This window comes from Myxine glutinosa, chromosome 7, assembly GCF_964187855.1.
Source record: "Myxine glutinosa chromosome 7, kmMyxGlut1.1, whole genome shotgun sequence".
Lineage (NCBI taxonomy): Eukaryota > Metazoa > Chordata > Myxini > Myxiniformes > Myxinidae > Myxine > Myxine glutinosa.
Genome location: NC_136267.1, coordinates 112,789,031 through 112,810,062, shown reverse-complemented (window position 1 = coordinate 112,810,062; position 21,032 = coordinate 112,789,031). Strand labels below are relative to the sequence as shown.

General features: G+C 44.7%; 2 protein-coding genes across 5 annotated transcripts in view; one reads left to right on the top strand and one right to left on the bottom strand.

Moving 5' to 3' along the window:
• The first annotated feature begins 8,145 nt into the window (after positions 1-8,145).
• On the top strand, positions 8,146-20,527 carry LOC137431566 (UDP-N-acetylglucosamine--dolichyl-phosphate N-acetylglucosaminephosphotransferase-like). 4 transcript variants are annotated; one of them, XM_078782150.1, is made up of 5 exons: positions 8,177-8,301; positions 8,503-8,716; positions 15,186-15,210; positions 18,798-18,952; positions 19,373-19,568. In XM_078782150.1, exons 2-5 carry the CDS (start codon positions 8,535-8,537, stop codon positions 19,461-19,463), a joined length of 453 nt encoding a protein of 150 aa, XP_078638276.1. In that variant the 5' UTR covers positions 8,177-8,301; positions 8,503-8,534; the 3' UTR covers positions 19,464-19,568. The 4 variants fall into 4 exon arrangements, 3 of the variants coding, with proteins under 3 accessions (XP_078638277.1, XP_078638278.1, XP_078638276.1); XR_013624153.1 differs by lacking the exons at positions 15,186-15,210; positions 19,373-19,568 and adding an exon at positions 20,149-20,527 and having other exon boundaries at positions 8,146-8,301; XM_078782151.1 differs by lacking the exons at positions 15,186-15,210; positions 18,798-18,952 and having other exon boundaries at positions 8,146-8,301; positions 19,373-19,560.
• LOC144893081 (protein mono-ADP-ribosyltransferase PARP14-like) overlaps positions 20,291-21,032 on the bottom strand; it is a 37,333-nt gene continuing 36,591 nt past the window's right edge. Inside the window, exon 5 of the mRNA XM_078782718.1 lies at positions 20,291-20,958. Coding sequence (XP_078638844.1) covers positions 20,291-20,958 — 668 coding nt within the window. The remainder of the gene's footprint in view (positions 20,959-21,032) is intronic.

The following is a 21,032-nucleotide window of genomic DNA, read 5'->3' as shown; positions in this document are numbered from 1 at the left end:
GGCGGCCATCTTGAATTTTGACATGGGAACCCAATTTTCAATAACGTTCTTCCTTCTGCCTTGATACACCCACACACCAGATTAGAAGTTGGTACTTCGCTTATTTTTCAAGATATTTCGCTCACAAGGGTCAGACATATATATGGTGGCGGCCATATTGGATTTTGACGTGGCGACCCAATTTTCAATAGCTTTCTTCCTTATGCCGAGATTACACCCACACACCAAATTAGAAGTTGGTACTTCGCTTATTTTTCAAGATATTCATCTCACAAGTGTCGGACATACATCGTGGCGGCCATCTTGGATTTTGACGTGGCGACCCACTTTTCAATAGCATTCTTCCTTATGCCGAGATACACCCAAACACCAGATTAGAAGTTGGTACTTCGCTTATTTTTCAAGATATTCATCTCACAAGGTTCAGACATACATGGCGGTGGCCATCTTGGATTTTGACGTGGCGACCCAATTTTCAAAAGCCTTCTTCCTTATGCCTAGATACACCCACACACCAGATTAGAAGTTGGTACTTCGCTTATTTTTCAAGTTATGCAGGTTACAAGGTTCAGACATACATGGCATCAGACATATACATGGCGGCGGCCATCTTGGATTTTGACGTGGCGACCCAATTTTAAACAGCGTTCTTCCTTGTGCCTAGATACACCCACACACCAGATTAGAAGTTGGTACTTCGCTTATTTTTCGAGATATTTCGCTCACAATGTTCAGACATATATATGGTGGCGCCCATCTTGAATTTTGACGTGGCAACCCAACTTTCAATAGCATTTTTCCTTCTGCCTTGATACACCCACACACCAGATTAGAAGTTGGTACTTCGCTTATTTTTCAAGATATTTATCTCACAAGTGTTGGACATACATCGTGGCGGCCATCTTGGATTTTGACGTGGCGACCCACTTTTCAATAGCGTTCTTCCTTATGCCGAGATACACCCAAACACCAGATTAGAAGTTGGTACTTCACTTATTTTTCAAGATATTCATCTCACAAGGTTCAGACATACATGGCGGTGGCCATCTTGGATTTTGACGTGGCGACCCAATTTTCAATAGCCTTCTTCCTTATGCCTAGATACACCCACACACCAGATTATAAGTTGGTACTTCGCTTATTTTTCAAGATATGCAGGTTACAAGGTTCAGACATACATGACATCAGACATATACATGGCGGCGGCCATCTTGGCTTTTGACGTGGCGACCCGATTTTAAACAGCGTTCTTCCTTGTGCCGAGATACACCCACACACCAGATTAGACGTTGGTACTTCGCTTATTTTTCGAGATATTTCGTTCACAATTTTCAGACATATATATGGTGGCGGCCATCTTGGATTTTGACGTGGCGACCCAATTTTCAACAGCTTTCGTCCTTATGCCGAGATACACACACACGCCAAATTAGAAGTTGGTACTTCACTTATTTTTCAAGATATTCATTTCACAAGGTTCAGACACACATGGCGGCGGCCATCTTGGATTTTGACGTGGCCACCCAATTTTCAATAGCGTTCTTCCTTATGCCTAGATACACCCACACACCAGATTAGAAGTTGGTACATCGCTTATTTTTCAAGATATGCAGGTTACAAGGTTCAGACATACATGGCATCAGACATACATGGCGGCGGCCATCTTGGATTTTGACGTGGGTTGCACCCACACACTAAATTCGAATGCGGTCCTTCGCTTATGCATGCACGCACGCACGCACGCCCGCACGCACGCCGCACGCACGCACACACACACGCCCGCACGCACGCACGGACGGACGGACGGACGGACACACGGACGGAGGGGAAAGCCATAGTCCCCCTTTCGCTCCGCTGAGCGACGGGGGACAAAAAGGCAGGCCTTTATTGCTGGCCTCATAAGCAATAAGCACCAACCATAGGTTGGTAACAGCAGTGCAAACTGATTGTCTTAATGGCTCCTCCAGCGTCGACGTTCCTTGCAAGAGAATTCATGTTATTATTATTTGTTTTTTGACAAACAATCTTTGTTTTGCTTTTGAGAAACTCGAGTCTGAATTCACTCCAACTTCTTAGAAGTTCATCGTGTTGAGAAATCTGTGTGACCATTGCTCGATCACTAACCCCCGACACTGATCTCTATACCAACTGGATTGGGTGCTGTGCACTATTTGTACAATCTGGAGTGAAGCCGCCGATGCAAAGCGGCGGCCATCTTGGGACCATCAAAAAGCTAAGAAAACGCAACAGCAGTATATCACGATGTAATTACGAATTTTACTTCATTTGTTCAGCTGAAGTGATTTATTAATTTGGCCTAAGGAATGGTTTACCTTGAGTAGTCCCATGTCCCGACGGACGAGTGCCCAGTCCAAGCCGCCGGGCCCCAGAGCGCACGACGACGACCCCCGCGGAGGCCACAACAGACCGACCGAGCACCCGGCCACCGCAGACCCTTGATACGAGTGATCGAGTCTCAAGGGCCACCTCTCACCGAGACGATGTTCGGGTTCAGCTGAATTAACAAATTTGAAGTGCAATATGCATGCATGGGAGGGAGGCAGCCAAAAAAGGGTAACCTTATTGTGGGCCGACCCCAAATAAATCATAGATTCAATTGTACTTCATCTTTCATATAAATAAAATTAGGCAAATTACACTAAATCTAAAAACTGAAGATTTAACATAACAAAAACAATCAATACTCAAAACACAGCACACACGACAAAGTGATGTTTTGTTGATGGTCCCAAGATGGCGGCTCATTGACTTCGTTTCCTGTTGCATGACCCCCAATCCAGTTCGTATAGAGATCAGTGACCCCCGACAACACCTTGTGGTTTAACACTTTGTGCACATCTCTGCTACCCCTCGGCCTCACCTCGTGTTAATATCTTGTTTCTTGATTCCTCGACGGTCCTCGTACTCTTCGTACTCTTTCGTTCAAACAGCACGTGGGAATGTACACAGCAGCACGAAAATAACCTTCCACGCCACAAAAACGGGACACAGCCTGAGTGACGTCACATTGTGACGTCGTCACTATCGACATTGTCACGTCACAAACATTACGCCCATCAAAGCCTGCGCTGTTATTCCCAACCTATGGTTCAATTGTTTGTCCGTGGTAGTTTGACTCGGCCAAGGTTAGAACAGCCGACAGGTTCAGGGACCATTCAACGAACTTGCCACTGGCACTTGTCGGCTGTTGCACAACATAAGGGAACTCGTATTTATGTTTACCGGTACATACCTGATACTCCGACCTGCTGGGAACGTGACGCTGTAGGATGCTAACATTCCTGCTTCTTCTTCTTCAAAACTGGAGAAACGTGGTTTTTAAATCGACATCTTCTACTATAAAATGGATGAGTTGTGTGTTCGTGCGTGTGACTGTGAGGCACACTTTTTGTGTCTATTAATTACGTCCGTCTATTCATTAATTACGTATTACGTACTATTGAAATGTATACCTTTTACCTCTTCAGACTGCTGAGACCCTTTCCACCTTTGAAGACTCTGAGATCCCTAAGATCCTCAATGCCCCAAAAACCCCTGAAGACCCCAATGACACAAAAGTCCCCGATAACCCAAAAGTCCTCAAAGACCCAAAAGACCCAGATGACCCAAAAGCCATAAAAGAACGAGAAAACCCAAAAGCCCTAGAGGACCAAAAAGAACCAGAAGACCCAAAAGACTTCAAGGATGCAAAAGACCCACAAATCCGGCAGGCAGGTATGCTACAAAGTAGTGAAGACCTCTGAAATTTGGTCCAATACATCAATGGGCACCCCCCCCCCCCCCATTAGTTATGATTAAACAGACACGATTTTTTTTGACTCCACCCCGAAGGTGGCCGGAGGCATTATGTTTTTGGGTTGCCCGTCTGTCCGTCCGTCCATCCGTATGGGCGAAACCTCGTTTTTCTCAGCAACCATGTGTCCTATTGAAACTAAACTTTCAGGGTAGGAGTCACACCCATGCACAATGTTTTCATGATAATTATGACGTCATAGGCCACGTGGTATGGCAGCCATCTTGGAATAAACGCAAATAATTAAAACATTATTTCTCAGAAACCACTGAATGGAAAAATTTGAAGCTTGACACATTGTCAAGTACACCCAATGGGGGAGCAAAAGCATGGTAATGATGACAACATAGGTGAAGTGGTATACCAGCCAAAAATGTTTTAATCGAATTCCTTGTCCTAAAAATCTGAAATTGCATTGGCTAGGCATGGCGTTAAAATATCATCACAAAAACATAGTTGGTCACAGGGCAACAGAGGGTAACTAGAACGCCACTCAGTAGAGCGCATACTCCCGCCGTGGGTTTAGTTGGAATAATACGTTTTGTTTAACATCCCCTCTCCCCAAAACAATAAATGAAAAAGAAAGTAGGCCCTAACTGTCAGAGAATTAATTTTGATATATCTCGAAATTAGAGGAGACAAACGTCATTTAAGAATAAGAATAAAAGCTTTCATGCAGTAAAACAGAAAAAATCTTTCCCAAAAAAATTCCTCAAAAAAATTCCTGGATCCGGAATAATATCCTGAGCTTCGCCATAAACTAATCAATTCTTCCTTATCCCAAGGGCAATCATCCCACCAACTTTCATCCAAATCCGTTCAGAACTTTTCCAGATATCTTGTTCACAAACATACGAACACACACACACACGGACGGACGCGATCGAATGCGTTACTCCCTGGCGGGAGTAATAAACCTGAAAATCGCAGAGCCAGAACCAGAATTATTTATTTGGTCTGGGAAGCCCATGTGAGGTTTCTTCTTCTTCAGCCTCTCAAAACCCTGGGTGAATATGCGATCTTTTAAAAAAAAAGTTGGAATTTTGCCAAATCTGTTTCATTCGTTTGTTAATATACCTCAGCCATTGACAAATCTGGAATTATAATTTTATTTGAGGTTCAAATTAACCCGGGAGATTGTGTCAAGCGATGCCTGGAAGTCTGTACATGTGATAAATAAATTAATCGTCCACAGTCGAAGACTCTTCCTCTTCACGCAATAACAACTTCTAGCTTCCAGACCGTACATCCAATCATCTTCACATTTTGCACACTTGTTACTCTTCATGACTTCTACTACAGTATGAAGTTTCACGTCGATCAATGAAGTGGTTCAAGAGATATAAATGTTTTTATTATTTGCGTTTAATTAACGATGTCTGCCAAACCACGTGACCTATCGTAAGTTCCAAAAGGACATTTTTGTAGACTGAACTGAACAGATCTGCTTAACAGATCTGTGAAGTTTCCCCTCGATTGGATCACAAATGAGGGAGGAGCTAGGTTTTAAAGGTTTGTGCTTAAAAACGTCATAACTCTGAAACCATGTGATGCATGACGTCATGCTCGCTGACTGTTTTGTTTGTCATGGGTATGTGATTCTGCCTGAAAAGTTTGGCCTCGATCTGTTCAGGCGTTTTGGAGAAAATTGGATTTTAGTGTTTTTCACTCAAAACAATATGGCGGCCGAACCACGTGACCTGTGGTAAGGAGCTACGGGAGGGTGGATGTGGCCAGGTAAGAATGTGAGAGGTGTGGCCGTGTGGTCAGGTAAGGGGTGCGGGAGATGTGTGGCCAGGTAAGATGGTTGGGGAGCTGTGTGGCCAGGTAAGGTGGCTGTGGAGCTGTGTGGCCAGGTAAGGAGCTGCGTGCGGGTGGAAGGGGGGAGGTGTGGCAAGTTAAGGAGAGGGGATGGGTGTAAGTGGCCAGGTAAGAAGGTGGGGAATATGGTACATATGTGAGTCTAGGTAAGGGGATGAGGGAGGATGTGTGTTGGGGGGGTGGTGGGGGAGGAGGGGGTGGAGGGTGAGGTGTGTGTGTGTGGAGGGTGAGGTGTGTGTGTGTGTGGAGGGTGAGGTGTGTGTGTGTGTGTGTGGAGGGTGAGGTGTGTGTGTGTGTGGAGGGTGAGGTGTGTGTGTGTGTGTGTGTGGAGGGTGAGGTGTGTGTGTGTGGAGGGTGAGGTGTGTGTGTGTGGAGGGTGAGGTGTGTGTGTGTGGAGGGTGAGGTGTGTGTGGAGGGTGAGGTGTGTGTGTGTGTGGAGGGTGAGGTGTGTGTGTGTGGAGGGTGAGGTGTGTGTGTGTGGAGGGTGAGGTGTGTGTGTGTGGAGGGTGAGGTGTGTGTGTGTGGAGGGTGAGGTGTGTGTGTGTGGAGGGTGAGGTGTGTGTGTGTGGAGGGTGAGGTGTGTGTGTGTGGAGGGTGAGGTGTGTGTGTGTGGAGGGTGAGGTGTGTGTGTGTGTGGAGGGTGAGGTGTGTGTGTGTGTGGAGGGTGAGGTGTGTGTGTGTGGAGGGTGAGGTGTGTGTGTGTGGAGGGTGAGGTGTGTGTGTGTGGAGGGTGAGGTGTGTGTGTGTGTGTGGAGGGTGAGGTGTGTGTGTGTGTGTGGAGGGTGAGGTGTGTGTGTGTGTGTGGAGGGTGAGGTGTGTGTGTGTGTGTGTGTGTGGAGGGTGAGGTGTGTGTGTGTGTGTGTGTGGAGGGTGAGGTGTGTGTGTGTGTGTGTGTGGAGGGTGAGGTGTGTGTGTGTGTGTGTGGAGGGTGAGGTGTGTGTGTGTGTGTGTGGAGGGTGAGGTGTGTGTGTGTGTGTGGAGGGTGAGGTGTGTGTGTGTGTGTGGAGGGTGAGGTGTGTGTGTGTGGAGGGTGAGGTGTGTGTGTGTGTGTGGAGGGTGAGGTGTGTGTGTGTGTGTGTGGAGGGTGAGGTGTGTGTGTGTGTGTGTGGAGGGTGAGGTGTGTGTGTGTGTGTGTGGAGGGTGAGGTGTGTGTGTGTGTGTGGAGGGTGAGGTGTGTGTGTGTGTGTGGAGGGTGAGGTGTGTGTGTGTGTGTGTGGAGGGTGAGGTGTGTGTGTGTGTGTGGAGGGTGAGGTGTGTGTGTGTGTGTGGAGGGTGAGGTGTGTGTGTGTGTGTGGAGGGTGAGGTGTGTGTGTGTGTGTGGAGGGTGAGGTGTGTGTGTGTGTGTGTGGAGGGTGAGGTGTGTGTGTGTGTGTGTGTGGAGGGTGAGGTGTGTGTGTGTGTGTGTGTGGAGGGTGAGGTGTGTGTGTGTGTGTGTGGAGGGTGAGGTGTGTGTGTGTGTGTGGAGGGTGAGGTGTGTGTGTGTGTGTGTGTGGAGGGTGAGGTGTGTGTGTGTGTGTGTGTGGAGGGTGAGGTGTGTGTGTGTGTGTGGAGGGTGAGGTGTGTGTGTGTGTGTGGAGGGTGAGGTGTGTGTGTGTGTGTGGAGGGTGAGGTGTGTGTGTGTGTGTGGAGGGTGAGGTGTGTGTGTGTGTGTGGAGGGTGAGGTGTGTGTGTGTGTGTGGAGGGTGAGGTGTGTGTGTGTGTGTGGAGGGTGAGGTGTGTGTGTGTGGAGGGTGAGGTGTGTGTGTGTGGAGGGTGAGGTGTGTGTGTGTGTGTGTGGAGGGTGAGGTGTGTGTGTGTGGAGGGTGAGGTGTGTGTGTGTGTGTGTGTGTGTGGAGGGTGAGGTGTGTGTGGAGGGTGAGGTGTGTGGCCAGGCGAGGTGTGTGTGGAGGGTGAGGTGTGTGGCCAGGCAAGGGGGTGGTGGAATGGATAGGTGGGCAGGAAAGTGGAGGGAGAGGTGGTGCAAAATACATGGACAGGTAGATAGGGATGGATGTGGTAAGGAGGCAGGTTTTTAGGTACGTAACAGGGATAGGTGTGGTCCACAGAAAAAAGAAAATTAGGGTCGGGTTGACAGGAAAGAAGGATTGAAGATTGATGGGAAAGATTTGAGCCGCCTTCATGGACGCGAGTTGTATCGCAATTTATGTGATTATTGTGAATTTGAGAGTTTAACCTGGACACTGTTTGTGCCCCACTTTCTATCTGTTTTTTTGGGCTGAACGCAGACTCTGTGACTACTGAAATTGTCTTATTCGTGATGAACTCCCTTGCTAATCAGTGCAATGAATCCTCGCTGTGCTTTATGGTTTTTATGACTTTGATTAACTGCTCCTCCTTATGTTTTGGGAGTAATATTACAATTTCCTTGGATTTTCATCTTCCATGGATTTAATTGTTTTAACTTTGTGCAAATTAGTTGATCAAGAAACATTGAAACCCAACATTAAATAACTTGTGTCTGACTTCACTTTACAAACTTGATTAAACACTGTGATATTTTCCCCGTGTGCGCTCATCCTTGACCAATGTGTGCACATGTGTCCAGACCTGAAGCCTTGGGGGTCGTGAGTGGAGCCATATTCCTAGTTATGCATTTTGCCCTCATACCCGTGCCCTCCTTGGGCTGCTGGCTCAGCAAAAACTGTCCTGGATATCCACAGATTCAGGTTTGCTCGGAATCGACCACCTTTTCACTCTGATCGTGCACATCTTCCACTGTTTTCTGCTCTCTTTAATATCTACTCTGCACTTTCCCAACATCCGAATTTGCCATTCCCCATTTATCTTCTGCCTATTTATTTGTTCATTTATGTTAGCAGTCCTTTATAGTTTTTTTTTTTTTTTTTTAACGACGATGTGATATCCAGTTGGTGCAGCTCCTCGCTGCGCTCCTGGCTCTATGCTGCATGCTTCTTCTCGGGTTTGCCGACGATGTTTTGAACCTGCCTTGGCGTCACAAACTGGCACTTCCCGCCGTGGCCGCCCTCCCTCTGCTCACAACTTATCTGCTCACCGAAGGGCCCACCACCGTGCTCATTCCCGAACCGCTCCGCCCGCTGCTCGGCCTGCATGTGCACCTTGGTATGATTGGAGGCTCCTTGTGTAGCAGAATCTTCTCATTACTGCAAGTCTTTTATCCGTTAGTTCATGGTAGTCTGGTGTAGTAGAGTCTTGTTACATAAGGAATACTTATTTGGTGGACATTCCCATTTTGACGAACACATTTCGGTTCAATATAAGATACAACAACAACAACAACATGCATTTTAAAGGCGATTTTCCCTACTAGAGCGGGGGTTAGCCTTGCGGTCCCCATGACAATCTTCTCCATTTTGCCCTATTTTCTGCATCTCTCCTTGTTAACCCCCTTGCCCGCATTTCTTCTTCGACCATCTTTAGCCAAGTCTTTCTCGGTCTTCCCCGTCCTCTACTTCCTTCTACATCCATTTCTATCACTCTTCTCAACCAGTCACTTTCATCCTTCCTCAACGCATGACCAAACCATCTCAACCTGTTCCTCTTCACAGCATCAATCACAGGCTCTATTCCCATCAATATAAGATGCAGTAAAATATTTTTTTAATGTTTAATTAAAATACATTATCCCAATCTGTTGTGTTATGCAGTTAAGTATATCTCTCTATTATGGCCAAAGTGGAAAGGGAGGTTAAACTGTTTAAAGTGTAATGTAGAAATATACAGTGCCTTCAAGGTATTCACACCCCTTGACTTTTTCACATTTTGTTGTTAGTCTGAATTAAAAATTGATTAAATTGAGCTTTTTTTGTCGCTGATCGATGCATATTACCCTATAATGTCAAAGTGGAATATTATTTTAAGAAATTTTTACAAAATAATTAAAAATGAAAGGCTGAAATTTTTGGAGTCAATAAGTATTCAACCCCTACGCTATTGTGAGGAGGCATATATCTGGGGACACACCAACAACAACAACAGGCATTTTAAGGCCATTTTCCCAGCAAGAACGGGGGTTAGCCATATATCTGGGGAAGGGTATAAAATAATTTTGGAGTGTTAAAAGTTCCCAAGAGCACAGTGAGCTCCATCATTAGGAAATTCAAAGAATATGGAACTATCCAGACTCTTCCTCGAGCTGGCCGTCCGACCAACGTGAGCAACTGGGCAAGAAAGACCATGGTCAGGGAGGTGAACAAGAACCCAATGACCACTCTCACAGAACTGCAGAGTTCCTTGGCTGAGATGGGGGAACCTGCCAGAAGGAGAACGGTCTCTGCAACACTTCAGAAATCTAGGCTTTATGGGAAGGTCCTGATGGAAAATACTCCTGAGAAAAAGGCCCATTTAATTGCGCCACGTACATTAAAAAGGCACACCTTGTACAAAAGGCATATAATTTTAAATTCAAGCTGTAACACAACGAAATGTGAAAAATGTCAAGGGTGTGAATACTTACCGAATGCACTGTAATAAAAAACTAAATAGGGCATGGGATTTGGGTTTGGTTCCAGCAATGTCACCTTTATGTACCCTGAATGTTTTATTATGGATAGATTATGGGGTGTGAGTGCCACCCCTTATTTAAAAAAAAAAAGAAGTATATATTGTTACGGACACGACTTAAGATGTTGCTTGACCGAGCGGAATGGCCGCCGTGTTCGCACAGTTTACCCGATTACCCCCAACTCACCCGATTCCACTCGAACCTTGGCCGAATCGCGCTACGCTAAATCGATGATGGAAAGGACACAACGACTGGGATTAATGAAACGACACAAGGGGTACAGTTCTCAAGACCTCCGGAGGAGGATATAATTGGTGGTGCAGAAAAGGGGTAGATTACAGGGTAAGAGGTAAAGCACAGAAAAGATGGGCACTTAGACACAGTCTTATCTTATCCCCGACAGACCACAGACAAACGGAACAAGACTGACTTACACAGGGATTGATGGCAGGGAAGGACAGGCAGTCGATAGCACAAGGTGCACCTTGGCTCAGGGACAGGATACAGCACGGTCCAGTAGATGCAGGGAGGTGTCACAGCGCTCGGTTGGTGGCGTCTCTCTCTCCAAGCTGAGGGCGCATCTGACGTCACCTCCCTCTTCCTGCGCATGCTCAGCGGGGAGTGACACGCCCTCGGCTCGTTGGCTCCGCCCCAGATGGAATCGGTCCGCCGCTTCTATTGGGTGCGGGGGGTTACCGGGCTCCGCCCTTGACGAGGAGCTGACAGCGAGCCCCTACGTGGTAACCCCGTCGGAGCACATGTTCGATGGCGGCTAACCAAGCCGGAGTGAGGACGCGCACTCCCCGCGCCGCCGCCGTTGTTGTTGCTGTTGTTGTTGTTGTTGTTGCTGAACCGTGAGGAAGAGCTGCGGGGGGGTAATGGGAGGTCCTAAACTTTCTAACGGTGCCATACAATCACATTTTGGTGCAACGAAGAGTCAGAATTAATGGAAACAAGTCCTTAACTGACATAGACTAAGAATAACTAGCAAGATGTCCTATAGTTGTCTACGTGAGATGCGGTGGACCTGGATGCGACATTTAATGGGGGAAATAGGGGAAGGTCGGGTCTACAGAGTGTTGTTTACAGAAAATGGGACTAGGGAATGGGGGATTGGGGATAGTTGGGAAGTATTGGGGAAATAGGGGAATATTTACAAGCGGATATGGATGGAGGCCAATCTCATATCCGCAACAATATATATATATTTTTTAAGGGAATGGGTTGCAGGCAAAGCCTAGAAACGAACGAACCCCATTAGAATTACTCTTTAGAACCCCATAAAAGAACCCTAGATTGACCCGTACCAGCTTAACGAATTTCCAACACAACAACCAGTCAATGGAAGGTAACTTTTATTTTAGAGGGATTATTGATGCCCTCATTATCGTTTATTAATATGTGGTTGTAAGTGCATGTGGAATATAAAGTTACGAAAGGGCATTTATCGGGTTCACAAGATTGCAAATGATGCTTCCTGGGAAGTGTGTGTTTGTTTGAAGATGGCGTTGAGAGCATTGAGGTGAAAAGATTTTCACGGAGCGATACAATGATGTTGATACCCAAGATGCTTTAGTCAGGTTCACTATGTTAACAAATATAATTTCTTTCAAAATTTTGGGATTAGCAAACCTGTACATTTTTGGAATCTTCAGAGCATGGAGAATCTGAAAATCAATGTTGGCATTTGCCCAGACACCTGCATGGCCGCCATTTTGGATTTTGAAAATGGCCGCCTTAAAATACATATTTTGCGCGATCCCAGCTTCTAGTCAACCTAGAGACTTAATTAAATATGCTAATCCTATGTTTTCTGGGTCAAGGAATCCAATAAAGGCCTCAAAATAGTGCTCAGGGTTATAGAAAAGCAACAAACAAAGGTAATTGAAAACCATTGTCTTTATATTTGTGATATAACTGTATTACATAATACATGATATTGCAAGTCCTTTGAAGTTATAGGTTGTTATAGGAAGTTATAGGTAGTATCAGATTGAACTATAAGTCCTATACACAGGATCTACGAGGTCTATACCGTTCAGGAATATGCTTTTACAAATCTTCATCACTGTCCTGAGTGTCATTTTCGCAAAGGTGTCTACGCAAATGTAAACATTGATTTTTGGATTCCTCATGCTCTGAATATTCCAAAAATGTATAGTTTTGCTAATCTACCAAAATTTTGAACGAAAAAACATAGTGAACCTGACTATTGTCGAGGATGGAATCATCAGCAAAAAGATGGAGGATTTTCCAGAGCGTCAGAGAGGTCGTTGATGAAGATTAGGGTTAGGATTAGGATGGGGCTCAGAACACCACCATGGGCCACTCCAGCCTTGACAGGGAGAGAAGACGAAAGTATTCCCTCGAGAGATCTGTTGGCTATGAGGGTAGAAGAAGTCAGTAAGTCATGTGTGGAGTTGGCTTTCAATATCATAGGCAGAGAGTTTGGAGAGTTAGGCAAGATGCCAGATTATATCGTAAGCTTGAGATATGTCTAGAGAGATGGCCCTGATCTCATGTCTGACATTGAGGACCTCCATCAATTGTTGGTAGAGTAGAAACAGCACGTCCAAAGTTGTGACCATGTCTGAATCTGAATTGATGATCTGAGATGATGTCGTTGGAGAAAAGGAAGGATTTTATGTCAACTGCCGTAATGGATTCCATGACCTTGATGATGATCGGAAGTAAGCTGCTCAGTCTTGTACTTTATTTTTTGTTTTTTGTACTCAGTTTTGTACTAAGCTCAGTTTTTTGTACTTTATTTATGTAATGTAGTGATGTCGGCTGATTTCCAAGCAGATTGAAGATGACCTCGGGCAAATGTTAGGGTGAACAGAGCAGAAAGAGGAATGCAAGAGCAGCAGAGAGCAGGTTTTTAGGACATGCCAGCTAATGAATGCCTGTGGGTCCAGTTATGGAATCACATTCGAAGTTTGCCAGAACATTCTCCACCTTCTCATGTGCAAAAGACAGTCTGGGAGCAGTTGGGTGTGACTGGGTCGGATAGGTACACAGAGCGAAGGGTTGGAAACACAAGATTTGGAAGCAAACACAGAATTGTGGCATTTTGGCCTTTTCACGAGTGGAGTCGGCTGTGGTGCCATTTCAATAGAGGAAAAAACATGGGATGGGGTGGGATGGATCATATTCCAGAGTATATTTAACAAGGCACCAACAAGTTTTAGAGGAGGGAGACAAGTTTTAAAATTCAATCTTGAGGTTGGACAAACGTTGTCTTGCTCTCCTGAGAGTGGACACACAATTGTTGTTGGCTTTGTGGAATGATCTGAGATTGTTTATGGTTGGGTTTGCCTTCTAGGAAGAGAAGGTAGGTTGTTTCAGAGCAACTGCCTCACTACAGGTTACACTGTACCATGGGTGAGAAGAAGGATCGGCTAACTGAAGACGAGACGGGGAATTCCCAAGCTGAGTGAATGTCAGGGGCAGTATACATAGGAGACCAATCATGAACTGAGTTGGTGGCTTGCAGTCCTGCAAATCCGCCTGAGTGAACTGCCATATTTACCGGTGCTAATGCAGCTCTCTGAGGATAGTCAGAGCAGAGATATTGAATCTCAAAAACATATGATCAGATGAAACAACTGGAGCAGAGGAAGAGCCAGAGACATTTGTGGAGAAGTTTGTCATCACTAAGTCCAGAAGGAAGGATTTGCCATTGGGAGAAATCTGGCTTGGAAAGCTCACAGATTGAGCCAGTCCCATGGAGTCGCAGATGTCCTTTGATGAAGTGCCATGGCTTCATTCTGACAATTAAAATCACCACATCCAACTATAATTCACCAAATGTCCGTCTGTCCGTTCGAAGGTACCGCAAAAACAGCTGGACCGATCGCACGATATATTGGGTGGGTATTCCTGGGACCCCTGGGAGTAAAATAGGTTATATTGTTTTTACAATTTTTTCCCGATTTAAAAAGTTTTCCAGTTTTTCCAAACACGATGGAATAATATTTACCGATATGAACAGTGATGTAGCTTTTGTTGAAATTCTACAAATACTGTTTATTCTATGTACCAAGAGAGAGTAGATCGATTCCTGACAAACTCTTCCTATATAAATGTGCGGCTTCGAAGTAACATGGCAGCGTGTGCAAAGCGACTGAGAAACAGGTGTAGCGGCCGCTTCCGTGTTACAGATTCGGCGCGCACTCTTTACACATAAACGTGCGACTGAGAAAGACGTGTAGCGGCCACTTCCGTTTCGCAGAATTCAATCTTTTTTCAAAATGGGCGCCATGTACTGTTTAGATTTTAATGATTTGTGTGTGATATGATTCAACGGATGTTTATATGAATCGTTTCAAATAAAAAAGCCTTCAATTTCTGATATTTTTCCTTTTCATTTGGGCTTCCCAATTGAAGCCCCGTCCATGGGGCGGGTACCATTGCTAGTTGTACAAAAACGAACTTTGCCATCGAAATATATAAAGAAAAGGATTCTATAGTGGTGTCTTTCCCGAACTGTGCCTTCAACAAATCTCCTGTATTTTGAGTGTAGGGTTGAGCATCTAATTTTTTGAGCCCTTCTGTGTCTGTAACTGCAGTAGTCAGAAGAAGTTGCATGAATTGTGAACGTCGAATGAGCGATCACATAAAATTTCCTTTCAATGAGAGCCAGTACATGTATATCATACATTATAGGACATTTGGAAGTGTGCGTCTATAAAAATGTTTTTCGGGTATCGAGGCTGACATTCTTTTGATATTAATTAAAACCACATCAGAATGCAATAAACAAGCATGGCTGATGGCATTTTAACCTGATTTCTGAGAATCATGAGCTATTTCCTCAAACAGACAAAAATGCTGATTTATGTTCATACTATAGTTTTATTGGCTACTTGACTTTTAATGGATTTTCATTGTGACATTTGTGGTCATTTATGGAGGTTGACTTATTGTGAAAACCATTTATGGATATATAGGGGAAGGTGGGGTTAGTTGGAACGTGGGGTTAATGGAAACATTGTCAAGATGGTGCTGCCATGTAGTGGTAGATAGTGACATTACTCTTCCACCATTTTGTTTCCAATACAAAAGGAAAGGAGTTGTTCTCATGAGAAAGGTATGTATGATTTTTGCAATTCTGCACAGTTATTTTTATTTGAGGAAAAGTTATTTTATCTTGATGATGTAGTTAGATAAATGTCAGTACCTTTATGTATTGTGACGTTTGTGGGGGGTAGGCAATGAAATACCTTAGTCCAGGTAGGATTGTGTAGATTACCATGCTCCAGATGTCGTGTGGCCACTTCCTGTAACTAAGTAGGGCCGGATGTTCGGAGTAAGTGTGACGTGTGGCCAAACGGAGGGTGGCTCTTGTGTGATGTAGCTTAGGGATTAAGGGTAAATCCCCTGTTTGTAAATGACCTCTGTGATTTTTCCCTTGTTCCTTATGCCACGACACTACACACGCTAGCAGCCAAGCGATCGGTGTGTAATTATAAACATTAAATAAAGTAACCAGAACCAGGACATTGAAGTACCGCTGGCGCCACCAGCCGAGGCATCGCGGCACCAAGCAAGCAGGGCCGTGAGGTCCCACCCCGAAAGGTGATGATTCAGGGCGATGGAGCGATGAGATGGCATTCGCTGATTGGAGCATGCACGGACGTCATCATGGAACGTTTGAGACCTAGGCTAAAAAGGACATGTCCCGGCATTATTCCCTCTCTTGCTTCGTGGATGTGGTTGCAAGTGGTCACCGTTTGTGCTCTCCCTCTTGCGCTGGGTACTTCTTGTGTGCTGTAGCATTTCAGGCTTGCGCTTGGCAGTGGCATTCACATGCATTCTGTTCCTGGCTGCATGGAGGAGCGGATGCATTCTTTCCCTGATTCGTTGGTGCTGACTTTGTGGCGACTGTGTGCGCCTGAGAGACCTCAGGGCTTTGTGAAGCGTGGGACGAGGACGGAACGAGGGCCTGTTCACTTTGCGTCAGCGTGGCAGTGAACACAGCTTCGCGCCAAAGCGTGTTTTCCCGCGCAGGGACATGGGGCCTGTGACGACCCCAGATTGTCAAGAGGACCAGAGCTGAGTACCCGCTAACATTCATTACACACACATTTATTGCTTTCAGTTATTTATCCCCTTGTGCTGTTTTACGAGGCCATGTGGGGGTGCCCCAAATAGGAATTTTAGTACTGCACATTTCTTGTTCCCTGGCATTATTTTTATTAAATCCTTTATCTGTTGAACTTTCATTCCATGTCCTGTCCCATTTAATTGTTGGTGGATCGGAGAAACCCTGTGCCTCATCCGACTGTGCAGGTAAGCACTCGCTGCCCTCCATCCCCACGCGTATTAACACCGCCGTAGGTTGATTGAACGCCTTGCAAGTAAGCTCGCTCGGCCACCCGTCACCTTGGGAGATCTTAATCCCCCGGTGAACCTCCCTAGGATTAAATTTTATTTCCCTAGGATCCCTATCCCTAGGATTTCCCTAGATAATCCCTAGGATTAAATAAATTAAATCAAAATTTGATTTTTGAAGAAGTATTATATGTGCAGGTACTAATCCACACTGAGGTGAAGTAGATCTTGTAACTAAAGTATGTTTGTGGGGTTAGTGATATGTAGAGTCAGGTAGATTTGTGTAGGTATCATGCTCCGATTGCCGTGGAGAAGAACCATTTCGATGTACAATAAGTGGAGGACCTGTGTAGACCGTGTGTTCGGATTAAGTTGTATATTTGTCCCTGCCACGAGTGGGCAGGGCATGTTAACGAGCACGGACGGATGTTGCCCCTTTCAAAAAAAAATAGTGGTGTCAAGAGCCTTGGGCATAAGGGTAGATTATCCCTGTTCGTCTTACCCTATGTGATTTATCTGTTGTCCCTTTTGGCACCACACCATAGACACCAGTTAGAATCCCACATTTAAATGCCCATTAATTAAACCAAATAAACAATAAAACCCAACCGGAAGCCAGGCATCAAGCACAAGGGCTAACAATCCCGCCTGGCAAGCACACATACTCAAGCAGGCCGAAGACACGCCCCATAGGCCTCGTGATTGGCTGGGGCAGAGCAAGAAGCGACTCGCTATTGGGCGGGAGTTGACCAATGGGAAGGACGGAGAAAGGAAGGACTTGTAATTGGCCACGGGCGGGGCAAGAAGCTTCCCGCGGATTGGTGGAAAGAAGGCCGAGAAGTAAGCAGCGCTCCGATTGGCGAAGACCACCGCAGACGTCAAAGGTGGACTGCACGCTGATAGGTGGATAACTGGACAAGGTCATGTTTGACCGCTGAGTGGAGGAGAAGCGCCGGTGACGTCACGAGACAGCCGAGAAAAACACTTAAGGACCAATATTTTCTCTCTTCTTCTTGCCCTATGCCCTTGCTCGCTTGCCCTCATCTATTGCCTTCGCTTTCACCTTCTTCTCTCTTATACCTTTGTCTTGTATTGCTGTATGAAGATGTTTGTTTTGCCCGTCATGAATAAGCAAAATATCACACTGGTATCAAAGCTTCCATCAAATTAAAGTTAGGCTATTTTTTTTTTTTTGCGAAAACCTTCTGCAGCATATTATTAATCACCAACATTGGATAATAAAGTACGTCAGTGCAAGTTCTTTACAAGTGTCAAATTAAAATTATTTTGTGGTGCAGCATGTAAATTTGACGCAGGAGTACTCAAGGAAATGTTAATTATACATCGAATATTGATGATCTTGGCAGGAGGGTCAAAAGGTAGTGAACTCATGTTTTAAAGTCTGTGTTTGATTCTCAACCTGATTGAACAACCACTTGGTGTGGGCATGTGGGGCGTTGCACCGAGTACACCGTCCTTTCGGCGGAGAGGGATGTTAAGCCAGCTGTCCCATTTACTCGCATATTTGTTGGAGAGGGGTGTTAAGCCAGTTGTCCCATTTACTCGCATATTTGGAGGAGAGGGATGTTAAGCAGTTGTCCCATTATCTCGCATATTTGGAGGTGAGGGATGTTAAGCAGCTGTCCCATTTACTCGCATATTTGGAGGAGAGGGATGTTAAGTTCTTCTTTCCTGGAAGTCCTTGCAGTGTCCTTGTGTTTTATACTCCCCCCCCCCCATCCCCCCCCCCCCCCCCACCTTCCCACGCCTCTTCCCCCAAACCCTCTCCCTCCCATAGATCTCCCGATGTCCCTGCTCTCAAATGTTGTGTTTGTGCTTCCCCTTCGCTCCCCATCTTGTCTACCGCTACCCTTATTATATGTTTTGTGTCTGATTTTTTGTGTGATAAATGTTAGCTCTTTCACGAGCCTCGGTCCTGTATGCAACAACAACAACAACAAAAAATCATTGAGATTTTTTTGGGGAAATGACATTTTTATATAAATAAAACGGCAAAACAGCAGTAAAAAAAAGCATCAAAACAGCATTGGAAAGCATCAAAACAGCAGTAAAAAAAAGCATCAAAACAGGATTGGAAAGCAAACCAAACAGCATTGGAAAGCATCAAAACAGCAGTAAAAAAAAAGCATCAAAACAGGATTGGAAAGCATCAAAACAGCAGTGAAAAAACATCAAAACAGCAGTGAAAAAACATCAAAACAGCAGTGAAAAAGCATCAAAACAGCAGCAATGGTCTGTTCAATCACCGCAGCTAAATGTGTCGGAGTAATTAACTATTCTCCTTCGTGCCCTCCTTTGGTTGCCTGAATGGTGTCACTGCAGGACCTCCGGGTAAACAACATTACGGGTGAAGATTCCACTGTGGCCATCAATTTTTCCCTGTTGGCCATTCCTGACTACCTTTACCTTGACATCCTCAAATCGTTTAGCACGCGACAATGCAACGTACAATTGGCCTTGGCTGAAGACGGGCTCTGGTAAGTAAATCCCAACTTTGTGTAATGTTTGACCTTGACTCTTGTTTATTGAGCAAGAGAATGCCACACGAACTGGAAATTGACGGCGTTTGAGTACGAATGGTAGTGTTGTATCGGAAGGTGCAATACTAATCCTGGGTATAAATGTGCGTGTTCCTTTGTAACTGCCAGAAATTATTTCTCCATCTATTATGTTTGACAACAATCTTTTAACAACCAATCTTGCACCATTGCACAGTCCCTGTTTCGGATCAAAGTTACGGAGTAACATGATGACAGCACCATCTTTGAGACGAAGTTTGTGCAATGGCATTCCAGAAGGAGTTAATTGATTTAGGAATTCCATAGGATAATTTAGTGCCTCTTCAGGGTCATCACAGACAATGGAATCAGCGCTGAAGTACGTCTTTTCTTCCCCAGGAAATGCATCCAGTATCTCATCGTTGATCACAAATGTGGATTCATTCTTTGGACACAACACGGCTCGTTGTGCCAGCGCATCATAGTTTGAATGGATTTCGTTCAAATTACCGAAAACAGCCTCTGCTAAAGAAATGTTGTCTTCTACACAGATACGATCAGGCAGTCGTATTAAATCTGAGTCAGGAATTGTTTCCACAGTCCCATTTCCAACCGACAGTAACCATTTTGAGAATTATTCGTCATCATTAGCTCTCATGTATGTGTGTGTATATATGTGTGCGTGTGTATATATATGTGTGCGTGTGTATGTGTATATATATGTGTGCGTGTGTTTATATGCATGCGTGTGTATATATATATGTGTGTGTGTGTGTATATATATGTGTGTGCGTGTGTATATATGTGTGTGTGTGTGTGTGTATATATATGTGTGCGTGTGTATATATGTGTACGTGTGTGTGTGTGTGTGTGTGTGTGTGTGTGTGTGTGTGTGTGTGTGTGTGTGTGTGTGTGTGTGGATGTGTGTGTGTGTGTGTGTGTGTGTGTGTGTGTGTGTGTGTGTATATATATATATATGTGTGTGTGTGTGTGTGTCTATATGTGTGTGGGTGTACGTATGTGTGTGTATGTATATATGTGTGTGAATGCATGTATGTGTGGGTATATATGTGTGTGGGGTGACCCCACAAGTTTGAGAATATTGCTCCAGGTGTGCTCCTATGTGCATATTCTCTCCGTATTTGGAATGAGGCACTTTCTAACATTCTTTACAGATCGCAATTTTCCCAAGAAAGTCTCTGCAATCTCCAAACAATCTTTTGTTGAATGCAGTAAAACTTCATCTGAACAAGTGATGAATGCAGTGATGGAATTCTCTTCGAACCTCTCATTGGTAGTTTGCTGTATTTCAGACTTTTATTTGAAATCTTTTGTTTTACGACTTAGTGAGATTTTCTTTTTGGTGTTGAAATTTGGTGTTGAAAATTCCAGTTGTGGGATTCTTTCGATGTAATTGGGATCAAGCTGAATATCTTGATGAGCTTTTTCAACTGCCTTTTGTAATTTCTCACCAGTAATCCTTAAATCCTTCACTTCACCATGCAAATGTATATTCAGTGAAGATAAATCAAAACTGATGATTCTTGAATTATCCATTAATGGTGCAATTTCTTCCCTTGCTCTGCTCCAAACCTCGGGATGACTGACAGCAAATGTTTTTTCACCAAATCTGCTCATAGTTTCTTCAAGTATTTTATGGACAGCACTCTTCCAGTGCTGGGAAAGGTTTAAAGAGGATATTGTTCCAATATTAAATCTTGGTATAACATCAATTGACGTGGGCGGGTAAAATAGCAATTGTGCAGAAATGCTCCCAAATTTTCTTTCAATGTATTCTGTGAAGACGGAGTTCTTCAACATCAACTTCAAGATGTTGTGGTCGATATGGCATGTCACTTTCTTTGGAAACTCCACATCTACAGTTCTACATCCACGAAGTACAATATTTTCTTCAATGTTGTATCGATACATCTGTAGAGTTGTCTGCTCAAGGCAATGTTTCTTCGCCAAAACTTGCTTTGCACCTGCAAGGTAAATACAAATGTTAGTGATAGTGATAAATATTGCAATACACACAGGTGGGGGATATAACTAATGC

What these genes read in the sequence shown, in the direction of transcription:
- LOC137431566 (XM_078782150.1), top strand. Translation starts at nt 8,535, where the DNA reads ATGCTGCATGCTTCTTCTCGGGTTTGCCGACGATGTTTTGAACCTGCC. An exon ending in GAGTTGTTCTCATGAGAAAG is followed by an intron (nt 15,211 to 18,797) that starts GTATGTATGATT and finishes GTGTCACTGCAG; the next exon opens with GACCTCCGGGTAAACAACAT. An exon ending in TTGGCTGAAGACGGGCTCTG is followed by an intron (nt 18,953 to 19,372) that starts GTAAGTAAATCC and finishes TTTCTTCCCCAG; the next exon opens with GAAATGCATCCAGTATCTCA.